The sequence below is a fragment of the Pipistrellus hanaki genome (genome assembly GCF_964339955.1).
Source record: "Pipistrellus hanaki genome assembly, chromosome: 1".
In the NCBI taxonomy this organism is placed as follows: domain Eukaryota; kingdom Metazoa; phylum Chordata; class Mammalia; order Chiroptera; family Vespertilionidae; genus Pipistrellus; species Pipistrellus hanaki.
In genome coordinates, this window is record NC_140503.1 from 144,321,412 (window position 1) to 144,335,545 (window position 14,134).

Below are 14,134 nucleotides of genomic sequence, written 5' to 3' on the forward strand. Positions count from 1 at the left end.
CTTTTTAAAATTAAATCACTTTGTCCTCTTCCCACCCCCAACACACACACAGCATACCCAAATGGTTGCTTTCTTACCCACATGATGCAGTTCAACAATCTTTATGAGGCCTCCAAGGATTTTGTAACCTTACATCTCTACCCTACTTTCAGGGAGAACCTTTTTGTATCTTCAGAAATACAAGCATCTTCTGGTCTAACTGTTATTGTATTATTCTGTAATTGCTATTATATACATATTGAGAGAGGAAGTTCCTTAAAGACAGAAAACCTACACTGCTCATATTTAGGTCCACAGTGACTAAACACAGTATCTGGTTTGTATCAACAACAAAATTTATTTAATACATAAATACTCCTTCAGGAGTATTTCTGAACAAATATTTTAGAAAACGTAGCCCTGGAGAGTATTATGCTAGTGAAATAAGCCAGTCAGAAAGATAATTTATCATATGATTTCACTTATATATGGAATCTAATGAACAAAATAAACTAACAAAGTGGAGACACACTCATAGATACAGAAAACAGACTGACAGCTATCAAAGGAGAGGGTGTTGGGCTTGGATGAGAAGGGTGATGGGATTAAGCAAAGTAAAAAAGAAAGACTCATGGACACAGACAACAGTATGGTGATTGCTGGAGGGAAGGGGGATGGATGGGAAGAAGTAGAAGAGGGTAAAGGGGGAATAAATGATGATGGAAGGAGACACAATACAATGGGGTGGTAAACACAATACAATACACACATGATGTATTGTAGAATTATATGCTTGAAACAAAATTTTATTAACCAATATAACCCAAATAAATTTAATTAAAAAGAGAAAAATCTAGCCTTCTAAATATGTACAGTGTAGAACATACTTATGCAATAGGTTCATAGAGCCAAGACCAAAATAAAAAGGACCTGGCAAAATCTGGCATATCTGGACACTTGCAAGTAGTGCACCCATCTATAGTAATAAGAGAGTAATATGTTAATTAGACCAGACAGCCAAACGATGTTCTGGACAAAACTGCAGCTGTGAGGGCTGAGGCAAGCCGCCCGCCACTGGGAGGCCAAGCCTTTGCATGACTTTCGTGCATCAGGCCTCTAGTAGCTTTATATTTGTAGACATTCTGAGAAAACAGTTAAGTGGGTTGAACCTATAGTTTGGGCAACATCATTTTATTTATTTATTTATTTATTTATTTATTTATAATTATTTTAAAATATATTTTATTGATTTTTTACAGAGAGGAAGGGAAAGGGATAGAGAGTTAGAAGCATCGATGGGAGAGAAACATCGACCAGCTGCCTCCTGCACACCCCCCACTGGGGATGTGCGTGCAACCAATGTACATGCCCTTGACTGGAATCAAACCTGGGACCTTTCAGTCTGCAGTCTGACACTCTATCCACTGAGCCAAACCAGTTTTGGCACATCATTTTAATTAATCACCAAAGTCTGCTTATAGGGACAAAATTATTTGGACGAGAACACAATTAGTAGATATTGTGAGCCTCAAAAGCTCATATATACAGGTTAAAAGAGCAAAATGGAATATTTTACGTTTATCAGAAACAGAACACAGCAGTGACTTCAACAATTAGAAAAAAGTTAGAAAAAATTTAAAAAAAAAACACACAAAACCATTGCTTCAAAAATTTTTGGAAGTAGGTAGATTGGTCATCAATAATAAGTAAGTGGTCCCAGTTGTTGTCAATTATTTAAACTTACTTGATTATTATATGCATCAGGTGCAAGTTTCTTGTATGTTGGGGCCATAAGAGTTGACAGGTTTTGTAAATGAGACTCCAGTTTTTCTTCCTGTATAAAATAATAAATACATATTAAATTCTAAATCTATTCTCTCAGTATGTGAGACTATCAGTTAGATTCCCCATCCCATATCTTAGATACAAATCACTATATACTATTCATCTTACTAAATAAAGTATCTTAATGACTATTTCTAAGTGTAAGTATAGGCCTTACATTACCAAGTTTCGTATGTGCTATTAATATCTAACTTCTGAGAGATTAACCAACTTTCTACTTTGCATGCAGATATTTGGCATTTTATAAATAGAAGACTGTGCTGGTAGAAGGGTTAGGAGAATGAAACTACTATATGTGCTTTTTATTTTTTTAATTTTTTGTTTTCCTTTTCCTTCCCCACAGTGAGGGTTCTGACTGAAAGACTAGAACGAGTTTCTTAAGCCGGTCTGTTCTCCCTCACGTCACCGAGGAAACTTAATTTGTAGAGACAGCATGCTCCTGCTAAAGCCCTTTTAATTCTCTTCTAAGACTGGATTTAAAATAAATTGCATGGACTTTTCCCCCCCTGATTTTCATTCTAAGAAGGTGACTATTTCCTCTGGGATAAACCACTCCACCCCTCTCTTCCTAGCCACCTGCTTCCTCTGTGTTTGCTCATTGACAAAATCTGCCAGTTCTCATAGACTTCTTGTAGTAGGCCTTCCGGAATTAACACAGAGGAACCTAATTTGGGGCAGTTGGACAAGTGCCCCCTATGATGCCCAGCACCGAGGTTTTAAGGAACTGACTCGCATGCAAATATTCTTTTGCTCATGGGGAACTTAGATGCTCTTTGTAATTTACAGTAGGTCTGGCTAGGACACATTTAAAGAAGAATATACTGTCTTAAAGAGGTCACATTCTCTACTCTCTCTCCAATCTGCTGCCAAGCAAGATGGCTATTAAAAGGGTTTGTTTGCTTTAATTTGTCTATTTCTAACCTCTGTACTTTTAAATGTCTATGAAAATAGCATTTTGAAATTTGAAAGGATCTCTTCACATAATCCTATATAAGAAGAGAGGAATATGCTAATTATCCACTATGCTATAACATCACGAACAATCTACAAGTGGTGGAGAGCTACAGGAGGGCGGGGCAGCGAGCTTCAATCAGCAAAGAGCTACCAGCAGCGGTGGGCGGGTGGCCAGCTGAGCCAAGCGGCATCGAGCTACTTGCACATGGATTCGTGTGCAGGGCTACTCGTAACTAATAATTACTTGATGCTTCCAATATGAATAAAATCTTCACAACTAGAAGGTATAGGAAGAACTTGGCACAGTTTATTTGAAAGAAGAAATGATCAGTTACCCACACCCACCCACCCAAATAATAGATTTTTAAAGTAATATGCTTCTGAAAACTGTAGGTGAGAATACTCAGTTTTTCTATTCATACTTAGAAGTTCTCGTTTCATATTGATATTTCTCTAAAAATCCTAGGAGATGTAACCACCAGGCAGAGATGTGCTTATCTGCATTTGGAAGGAAAGGAGGCTTCTGAGGAAGCGCCCCCACCTCACTCAGGGAGGATGTTACCAGCCACTCCCTCAGTCTGGTTTACAGAAACCTGGCTGGAGTGATAAGCACTTATGAAATAGCGGTGAAAAAGTTCTCTAGTGTGGAAAATTAAAGATGCTGACAGCATGCAAAATTGCTCATTTTCATTGTGCTTATTTAATATTCAAATGTTCTTATGAAAACAGGACATATAACACATTTAGATAATATAATTTATTAAAAATATGATCCTGTTGCCCTAGTCGGTTTGGCTCAGTGGTTAGAGTGTTGGCCTGCGGACTGAAGGGTCCCAGGTTTGATTCCAACCAAGGGCACAAACCTGGGTTTCGGGCTCAATCCCCAGTAGGGGCGTGCAGGAGGCAGCTTATCAATGATTGTCTCTCATCATTGATGTTGCTATCTCTCTCTCTCCCTTCCTCTCTGAAATCAATAAAAATATTTTTTTAAAATGATCTTATGAAAACAATTACATTAATTTCAAAAGTTTTTGTACTTTATTAAACTTTCACTTGCTGTTGTAGTCATAAAGTAACAAATTTTTCATTTAAAAGGACATATCTATACTAATAAAAGGGTAATATGCTAATTAGATCGGGAGACCTTCCAGGAGATCTTTGGACAAAGCCATGGTGGTGGGACCAAGGGTAGAGGCGGTTAGGGGTGATAAGGCCAGGAGAGCAGGGCAGTTGGGGGTGATCAGGCCGGCTGGGGGGCATTTGGGGGCGATCAGGCCAGCAGGGGGGGCAGTTGGGGGTGAGCAGGCTGTTGGGAAGCTGTTGGGGGTGAGCAGGCTGGCCAAGGGGGCAGTTGGGGGCGAGCAGGCTAGCAGGGAGGACAGTTGGGGGTGAGCAGGCGGCAAGGTGGAGGCAATTGGGGGTAAGAAGGCTGGCAGGGGGGCAGTTGGGAGTGAGCAGGCTGGCAGGGAGCAGTTAGGGGTAAGCAGGCTAGCAGGGGAGCAATTGGGGGTGATCAGGCTAGTAGGGGGCAGTTGGGGGCAAGCAGGTTGGCAGGCAGAGTGGTTATGGGCGATCAGGTAGGCAGGCAGGTGAGCAGTTAGGAGCCAGCAGTCCCGAATTGCAAGAGGGATATCTGACTGCTGGTTTAGGCCCAATCCCTGTGGGTCCTAGATTGGAGAGGGTGCAGCTAGGCTGCGGGACACCCTCTGGGCATGAATTTCGTCACTAGTCAATATTATAATATCCATAGTATAATTGTTTACTTTAATTGCATTTAAAATTTGAAAGATAATTATAAGGTGCATAGAATAACTAAAAACTTGGTTGTATCTAAATGCTAAATATACTAAGGTTACCTGATTACTTAAATTAGCATACTCTAGAATGCATGCTACCCAAAATTTAAAATTTGATAGAAACCTACAAGTTATATATTGAGAAATATATTTTATTGGGAAAAACAAAAATCAGTGACTTCAGTAAGAAATCAATGTTCCTTTATTTAAATTATACTTTTGTATTAAAATCGAAGTATGTTTTAGGTACTTGAATGCATTCATTACAGTAACTAAATTACCAAATCTCATGGTGTGAAAATGTGACTAGACATGGCCTTTTCTCAACATGGCAGTCATGAACATGACTTCTATTATTCAGGTGCAATGGATGAAAGTTTTAACACTGAAGTGTTAACATTTAGTTCTAATATTAAAATGACAGCTGTTTAAAACTCTAGAATTTACATGAGACATAAATAAGTATAAAAGGCAATAGGTATGAAGAGTTTATGGTATTTTATCTATTACTTTGATATAACATGGTTATTATGCTAACTTAAATTATTACAATGTAATTACAGCTTAGCAAAAATTTTGTTGATTCATCTCTGCGATGAAACTCTTTGTTAGAGGTGGAGTATGCCATATTGTTTTTCTGTGCTCATCAATTCTGCTTGAAAGATAATGAGATTATACATCAGGAAGTAAACAAACCTCTTTTGGGTCATCCCCAAGCAGCTTAAATTTTCTTGGTATCTTGCTTCTGGCAAACTTACATCCATTGTAGTACATGCTCCAGGAACAACCGAAAGAAAAAGAGGCACCACAGGTGTCTGGATCCAGCCCTTGACAGGCACAGGTTCTCCTGAGAAAGCAAAGAATCACGTTCACAGCTAAGGAGAGCATTGTCTATGCTACCAATCTCATATTCCGACTGTCTGCACGCAAATTAGTTTTTAACAACATCTCATCTAATGCTATATTAAGCTGTGACATAATCTCATCAGAAAAGAACTGCTTTAATTGACTAAAACACAATTTTAAAACTTTTTATTGTGGAATAATACACATACAGGAAAATAAACATAATTTCATAGCTTACAAATGCTCACAAATGAAATACCCAAGACAGTGGCATCCATATGAAGAAACAAAACATATACTTGCACCCCAGAATCTCCTTTTAATTCTTCCTTCCAGGCATTGTCCCCCAAAAGCAACTTCTATTAGAAGAGATTAGTACTGTCTATTTTTAGCAATTATATATATATCTCTCTCTATATATATATACATATATATATATCTATACCTATATATATGTCTACAAACACATTTTTGCCTATTTTTATACTACATATAGGATACTATACACCTATTGTATACAGTGTGTATGTGTGTATATATGTGTATATAATTTTGCCTATTAATATAAAAATACTATATTAAAATACTAATATTAAATATATTGTATATACAGTATAAACTAGGCAAAACTATATCTATGCATACTTACATACATATGCATATCTATATAATAAAAGCCTAAGTGACTATTATGGCAGAATGACCAGAATGACTGGTCGCTATGACATGCACTGACCACCGGGAGGCAACGCTTAACATAGGAGCTGTCCCCTGGTGGTCAGTGTGAGCTTCCACAGGGGGAGTGCCATTCAGCCAGAAGCCAAGCTCATGGCTGGCAAGCACAGGGGTGATGGCGGGAGCCTCTCCTGGCTCCACAGCAGCACTAAGGAGCAGCAAGCAGGCGAGTGGTAAGGAGCAAGGGGTCCTGGACTGTGAGTGGGCCCAGGACAGGCTGAGAGACCCCCCCACTCCAGTGGCCTCTAGTGGAATTATATAGTATAAACTTGTTTATGCCTTGCTTTTGTTCAATATTACGTTATAATACCCATCCATGTTGTTGCACATGTTGTGCTTTATTCATGGAGTTTAATTTTTCATCATATGCCACAAATTAACCATTCTATTACTGATGGGTATGTGAGTGCTTTCTAGTTCTTGGATAAAATACACTATTGTGACTTCACAGCTTAAGTCAATATAACCTAAAAGCAATAAACAGACAGAGTTAAGAAGCCAAAAAAACAAAAACATGATAAAGCAACCTATTAGTCAAAACTATACATTAAGTAGGTATTTGTTCAGCTTTACTGAGGTATAATTGACAAAATTGTAAGATACGTAAAGTGTACAGCGTGATGCTTGGACATAATGTATACATTGCAAAAGTATTCCTTCATTGAGCTAATTCACACATCCATCAGCTCACATATTTACCTTCTTTATATTTATTTTTTGGTGTGGAAAAAACATTTAAGTTATACTTTCTTAGCAAATTTCAAATATATAGTACAATGTTATCTAGTATAGTCACTATGCTATACATTAGATCCCCTGGCCTTACTTATAAATGAAATACTGTATCCTTTTGTAAGCCTCTTCCTATTTCCCCAGGTCTCAAGCCTCTCACAACCACTTTTCTACTCTGCTTCTGTGAGTGTGACTGTCTTTTGTTCTTGATTCCACATGGAAGTGATAGCATGCAGTATCTGTCTGGCTTATTTCATTTAGGATGACTTCCAGGTTAATCCATGTTGTCACAACTGTCAGGATTTCCTTTTTGAAAGTTGAATAGTATTCCTGTGTGTGTATGCAAATACCACATATTTTTTACCCATCACCTGTTGATGACGCTAAGGTTATGCCCACATTTTTGGTTATTGTGAATAATGCTGCAATGAACACAGATAGCTTTTTGAGATAATTTCTTGGATACATACTCAGAAGTGGTATTTCTAGATCATATGGTAGTTCTATTTTTAATTTTTTTAGGGAATCTCTATACTATTTTCCATAGTCGCTGTTATATTACATTCCCCCCAACAAAAGTATACATGGTTCTCTTTTTCCCCCCAGCACTTGTTACCTCTTGTTTTTAGATAACACACATCCTAATAAGAGTGAAGTGATATCTCATTGTGGTTTTGATTGGCATTTTCCTGATGAATAGTGACTGATTTGGCATGGTGAACTATACTTACATCCTTGGAACATATCCCCCTTGATCATGGTGTATGTTCCTTTGAATGCACTATAGAACTTGGTTTGCTAATATTTTATTGAGGATATTTATACCTATATTCATCAGGGATACTTGCTGGTAGTTTTCTATTTTTTAAAAATATATATATATTTTTTTTTTACAGAGAGGAAGGGAGAGGGATAGAGTTAGAAACATCGATGAGAGAGAAACATCGATGAGCTGCCTCCTGCAAACCCCCTACTGTGGATGTGCCCACAACCAAGGCACATGCCCTTGACTGGAATTGAACCCTTTCGGAATTGACTGGGATCCTTTAGTCTACAGGCCAATGCTCTATCCACTGAGCCAAACCGGTGAGGGCAGTTTTCTATTTTTATAGTGTCCCTTGTTTTGGTACCAGATTAATTCTGGGCTTGAAAAATAAATTTGGAAGTGATCTCTCCTCTTCAAGTTTTTTGGAAGAGTTTAAGGAAGACTGCTATTAATTCAACTTTAAATGTTTGGCCCATCTGGTCCAGGACTTTTCTTTCTTGTGAATTATTTTTAAATTATTATTATTTCTTTTTATTGAATTTATTAGGGGTGGCATTGGTTAATAAAATTATATAGGTTTTAGGTGAACAATTCTATAATACATCATCTGTATATTAGGTAATCACTACCCCAAAACTCCTTCCATCACAATTTATCTCTCCTTATAACCCCACCCCCCCTTCCCTCTGGTAATCATCATCATTGTTGTCTGTGTCTGTGTTTTTGGTTTGTTTGTTTTCTTAATTCCTTCACCTTTTTCACCCAGCCCTCCCAACTCCTCCACCCCCACTCTGATAACTGTGAGTCTGTTTCTATTTGTCACTTCATTTTGTTCATTAGATTCCACATATGAATGAAATCATATCATACTTGTCTTTCTCTAATTGGCTTATTTTACTTAGCGTAATGCTCTCTGGGTGTCTCAGGTTTCTTTTCATATGGGGATATTGATTACTGATATCATGTATTTACTATTAATTGTTCTGTTGAGGTTTTCTATTTCTTCATGACTCAGTAAGTTTTATGGTTCTAGGAAATTATCTATTTCTTCTACGTTGTCCAATTTATTAGTGTATAATTGTTCATCATATTCTTTATGATCCTTTGTATTCATGTGGTATCAGTTGCAAAGTCTTCTTTTACATTTATAATTGTATATCTTTGAGTTCTCCCTCTGTTTTCCTTGGAAAGTGTAGCTAACGGTTTGACTATTTGTTTCTATTGAGGTGGGCAAATGGGGTATAAATGGGGATGGAAAGACACTGCTTTGGGTGATGGGTGATTGATGCAGTATGCAGGCGTTGTGTTGAGTTGTATGCTTGAAAGCTTTATGGTTTTGTGAACCAATGTCGCCCCAATAAATGCAATTTTTAAAATCTCTATTGCATTTATCTTTTTGTCCCTATTGCATTTAGTTCCATTCTAATCATTGCTATTTTCTCTTTTACTAATTTTGGGCTTAGTTTTTTTCTCCTTATCATGTTCCTTAAGTTATAAAGTTAGGTTGAGGTATTCCCCCCAAATGTAGGTATTTATTTTTATAAAGCTTTCTTTTAGAATGCTTTGGCTGCATCTCAGAAGTTTTGGCATGTTTGACTCTAGATATTTTTCAGCTATTATTTCTTAAGTTAGTTTTCTGCCATTTTATCTCTTCTAGGTTCTCTTTGTGATATATACTGGTCCCCATGTCTATAAATCCTTAAGCTGTCTTCACTCCTATTTTGATTGTTTTTTTTGTTTTTCTTTTTTTTCCCCTCTGGATGAATTCTGCTGCTTTGCCTTATTATTATTTTTTTCCAGTGTTGTAGTCTACTGTTAAATCCCTTTAGTGAAATTTTCAGTTGAATTATGTATTCTTCAGTTTTGTGATTTACGTTTGGGACTTTTAAATATTTTCTATCTTGCCGAGACCGGTTTGGCTCAATGGATAGAGCGTCGGCTTGGGGACTGAAGGGACCCAGGTTCGATTCCGGTCAAGGGCATGTACCTTGGCTGCGGGCATATCCCCAGTAGGGGGTGTGCAAGAGGCAGCTGATCGATGACTCTCTCTCATCGATGTTTCTAGCTCTCTCTCTCTCTCCTTTCCTCTCTGAACAAAATCAATAAAATATATTTAAAAAATAAATAAATAAATATTTTCTATCTCTTTATTGAAATTCTCACTTTGTTCATGCATTGCTCTTCTGCCCTTATTGAACACCAATAGTGTATTAGTAGTAATTATATTGTTTTGAACTTCTCTATTTTGTGACATGAAGAGAACTTGTTATTGAACATAGGTTAAAATCCATGAGTTAATACTGACACTAAAAAAAAAAGAACAAACTAATTGATGATTTTTAGATTAATACTAAAGCCCTCCTGTGGTCCTTCCCAGGCTGGCCAACCTTCCGCATCCTTCCCTGGCCTCGATAGTGCACTGGTGGGGTCCCTCAGCCTGGCCTGTACCCTCTTGCAATCCAGGACCCCTCAGGAGATGTTGGAGAGCCAGTTTCAGCCCAATCCCACAGGCCACTCCCCTTGGGAGGGCGCCAGACACGGGGCTCATGGCTGCTGAGCACTGCTGCAGCAGTGCCAGCCTCTCCCCATCAGAACTAATTGGGTGCGAGCCCCCGGCAGGCACAGTGGTGCTGGAATGAGCAGAAGTGGCAGGTAGGAGCTGCAGGAGGTGTTAGACTTCAGGCTTTGGCCAGATCCCTGCAGGTCACCCAAAGGGACCCCACCTGTGCAGGAATTCATGCACCGGGCCTCTAGTAATAAATAATCTGAAAGCATAAATTGCTATTAGGACTGCCTAATACATTAGATACATTAGACATATCAATGATGTTTCTTTCTCATCAATGTTTCTATCTCTCTATCCCTCTCAATGTATTCTATGAAGCCAGCATTACCCTGATACCAAAAATCGAAAATATCACACAAAAAATACAGACCAATGTCCCTTATTGATAGAGTTGTAAAAATTCTCAGTAAAATACTAGCAAATGAAATCCAGCAACATATGAAAAAAATTACACACACATTATCCCAGAAATGCAATGTTGGTCTAATATTCAAAAATCAATCAATGTATCAATAATATACCACATTAACAAAATAGCCTGGCTGGCATGGCTCAGCGGTTGAGCACCGACCTATGAACCAGGTGGTCACAATTCAATTCCTGGTGGGGCACATGCTTGAGTTTCAGGCTCAATCCCTGGTGTGGGGCCTGCAGGAAGCAGCCAATCAATAGTTCTCATCATTGATGCTTCTCTCTCTCTCCCTCTCCCTTTCTCTCTGAAATCAATAAAAAAATATTAAAAAAAAAAATAAAGAACAATAACCACATGGTCATCTTATTATAGGCAGAAACAAACATTTGAGAAAAGTCCAATACCTATTAGTGATAAAAATACTCAACAAACTATGAACAGAAAAAAAATTTCCTCCACCTAACAAAGAGCATCTTAAAAAAAAGTACTGCTAAGACAATTGGAGAGCCATAAGCAAAAGAATGATGTTGGACTCTTATATCATAAAATTAATAGTGATCAAACACCTAAATGTAAGAGCTAAAACTATAATACTTGGAAAAAAAACAATGATGTAGATATTGAAGACCTTGGATTAGGCAATGGTTTCTCAGATATGACACTAAAAGTACAAGCAATGTATTTAAAATGGATGAATTTGATTTAGAAATTGAAACTTTGGTGCTTCAAGGACATTATTAAGAAAGTAAAGAGACAACCTACAGAATAACAGAAAATATCTGCAAATCATATATATGATAAAGTTCTTGTATCCAGAATATATTAACTCTTACAACTCAGAAAAACAATTTAAAAATGACCAAAGAATTAAATAAACACGAATGGCCAAAAGCACGAAATAATGCCTGACATCATTAGTCATTAGGAAATGAAAATCCAATTCATGAGATACACTTCATACCCACTGGGAGGACTGTCATAAAAAAAGATAAGTCCTAGCTGCTTTTTGCTCAGTGGATAGAGCATTGGCCTGTGGACCAAAAGTTCCCAAGTTCGATTCCGGTCAAAAGCATGTATTATACCTTGCTTGCAGGGCCCCTTCCTTCCCCCCTTCTCTGCGCCCCTGCGAGGGCTTTGGTTAAGGCACATGCAAGAGGCAACCAATCGATGTATTTCTTTCACATCGATGTTTCTCTTTGTCTTTCCTTCTCTCTTCCACTCTAAAAGATCAATGGAAAAATACCCTCAGATTAACAAACAAACAAAAGACAATAACTAGTTTTGGTGAGGATGTGGAGACAGTGAAACCTTCATATGTTGCTGAGAGGAATAAAAAATGGTGCAGCTACTTTGGCAAAAAGATAGTTCCTCAAAAAGTTAAACATTATAATTACCATATGGCCAACAGCACCACTCCTACATATATTTTCTCACAAGAACATATGTCCATACAAAAACTTACACATGAGTATTCATAGCAGCATTATTGATAATATGCAAAAGTGAAAACAACCCAAACTTCCATTAACTGAAGAATGGATAAAGAAAATATGGCATATATATATATATATATATATATATATATATATATATGATAATTCAGATATAAAAAGAAATAAAGTACTGATTAATGTTATGATATGGATGAACCTTTAAAACATTATGCAAAATAAAAAATACCAGACAGGAAGGCCAATTATTCTATGATTCCATTAATATGAAATGCTTAGAATAACTGAATCTATATAGAAGAAAGTTGAATAGTGGTTGACATTTAGGGGAGAGGAGAATGGAAAGTGACTGCCTAACAGGTATGGGGTTTCCTTTTGGGAATAATGAAAATGTGCAACTTTGTGAATATACTAAACCAGTGAATTGTACTTTAAAAGGGTGAATTTTATGGAATGTGAATTACCTCTCAAAAACATCCTAAAATACGGAAAGGAAATCAATGGAAAATTCACAGGAGAGAACCCTGAAACCCAAGGACTGATGTGGAGACCTCATAGAGAATGGTAGGAGGGGCGGAGGCATGAAAGGGCTGGCCAGGCACCCACAGATGGCAACTGAAGTCCCAGAGATATATCTCAACTGTGTTTGTGTGTGTGTGTGTGTGTGTGTGTGTGTGTGTGTGTGTGTGTGCAGGGGTGCCGCTGAGTACTTGGGATCTAATCCCGAAGCTGGGCTCCCCAGCAGAAAGAACCAAACTGAGGAGGGCACCCACATAACATCTAGCTGTGAAAAGCAGTGGGGTGCTTTCTGCCAGTGAGTGATAGCTGAAAGTTCGGGCAGTCTCTTGAAGGGTCAATGCACAAAAATTCCCTGTGGAGCTACCCTGTGCTCTGGCAGAGGGAGGGTAATGTGGACTGGAGCTGTGACGGCAGAACCCAAGACTGGGGACTTGGGGGATAGAGCTCAGAAAGCAGCCGGGACCGGTTTGGCTCAATGGATAGAGCGTCGGCTTGGGGACTGAAGGGCCCCGGGTTCGATTCCGGTCAAGGGCATGTACCTTGGTTGCGGGCATATCCCCAGTAGGGGGTGTGCAAGAGGCAGCTGATCGATGACTCTCTCTCATTGAAGTTTCGAACTCTCTATCTCTCTCCCTTCCACTCTGTACAAAAATCAATAAAATATATTAAAAAAGAAAAAAAGAAAGCAGATACCCCAAGTTTCCTGGGCTGAGTCATTCAATCACACAGAGGAGGACATCTTTCCCACACAGACATCTCCCTTGCCTAGGGGGAAGACAGTAGATACACCCTACTGGAAAACACCTTGTCCTGAGGCGACGTAAGAGATTAAAAGCAACAATTAGCCTCCAGGCAGAAGCAAATGCCCCACCCTGTTGAAAAGATTCCCCACACCTGAGGGCTATTGCCTGGGGGTGGGAGTGGGGGGGCAATTCAAGTCTGCATCCTATTAGTCTGTAGACAGAGGTGATCTCAGGAGGCTTTGATTCTTTGCCTAATCCAATTAGTCAGAAATTGCCTTTAGCAATGTCCTGCAGTAGAGGTTGAGGTATAAAGGTTCTACCTAATTCATAGTCACAAACCCAAACAGACAACCAAAATGAGGAAACAAAGAACCCCCAAATGAAAGAACTAGAGAATTCTCCAGAAGAAGAGATAAATGAAGCAGAGATAAGAAATTTATCTGAAACAGAGTTCAGAGTAATGATGTTAAAAATGCTCAACAGTATGAAAAAGATATAGAAACTATGAAAAAAGAACAGTTTGAGATAAAGAATGACATAACACAAAGAAGTTGGAAGGAATACACAGCAGATTAGGGAAAGCTGAGAATCAAATCAGTGAATTAGAAGACAGACTTGAAAATATCACTCAATTAGAGATCAAAAAAAAAAATATTAAAAAACAGGACAGCTTAAGGGAGCTATAGGACAATGTGAAATGTAACAGTATTAGAATAATAGGTGTGCCAGAAGAGGCAGAAAGGGAGAAAGGAATAGAAAAGGTGTTTGAAGAAATAATGGTAGAAAATTT

General features: G+C 38.2%; 1 protein-coding gene across 1 annotated transcript in view; it reads right to left on the reverse strand.

Moving 5' to 3' along the window:
- Positions 1–14,134, reverse strand: part of TET2 (tet methylcytosine dioxygenase 2) — a 117,865-nt gene that overhangs the window by 15,509 nt on the left and 88,222 nt on the right. The window contains exons 7-8 of the mRNA XM_084861455.1: positions 5,271–5,421; positions 1,724–1,813 (exon numbers count right to left, since the gene is read on the reverse strand). Of these exons, the coding sequence (XP_084717581.1) occupies positions 1,724–1,813; positions 5,271–5,421 (241 nt within the window). The remainder of the gene's footprint in view (positions 1–1,723; positions 1,814–5,270; positions 5,422–14,134) is intronic.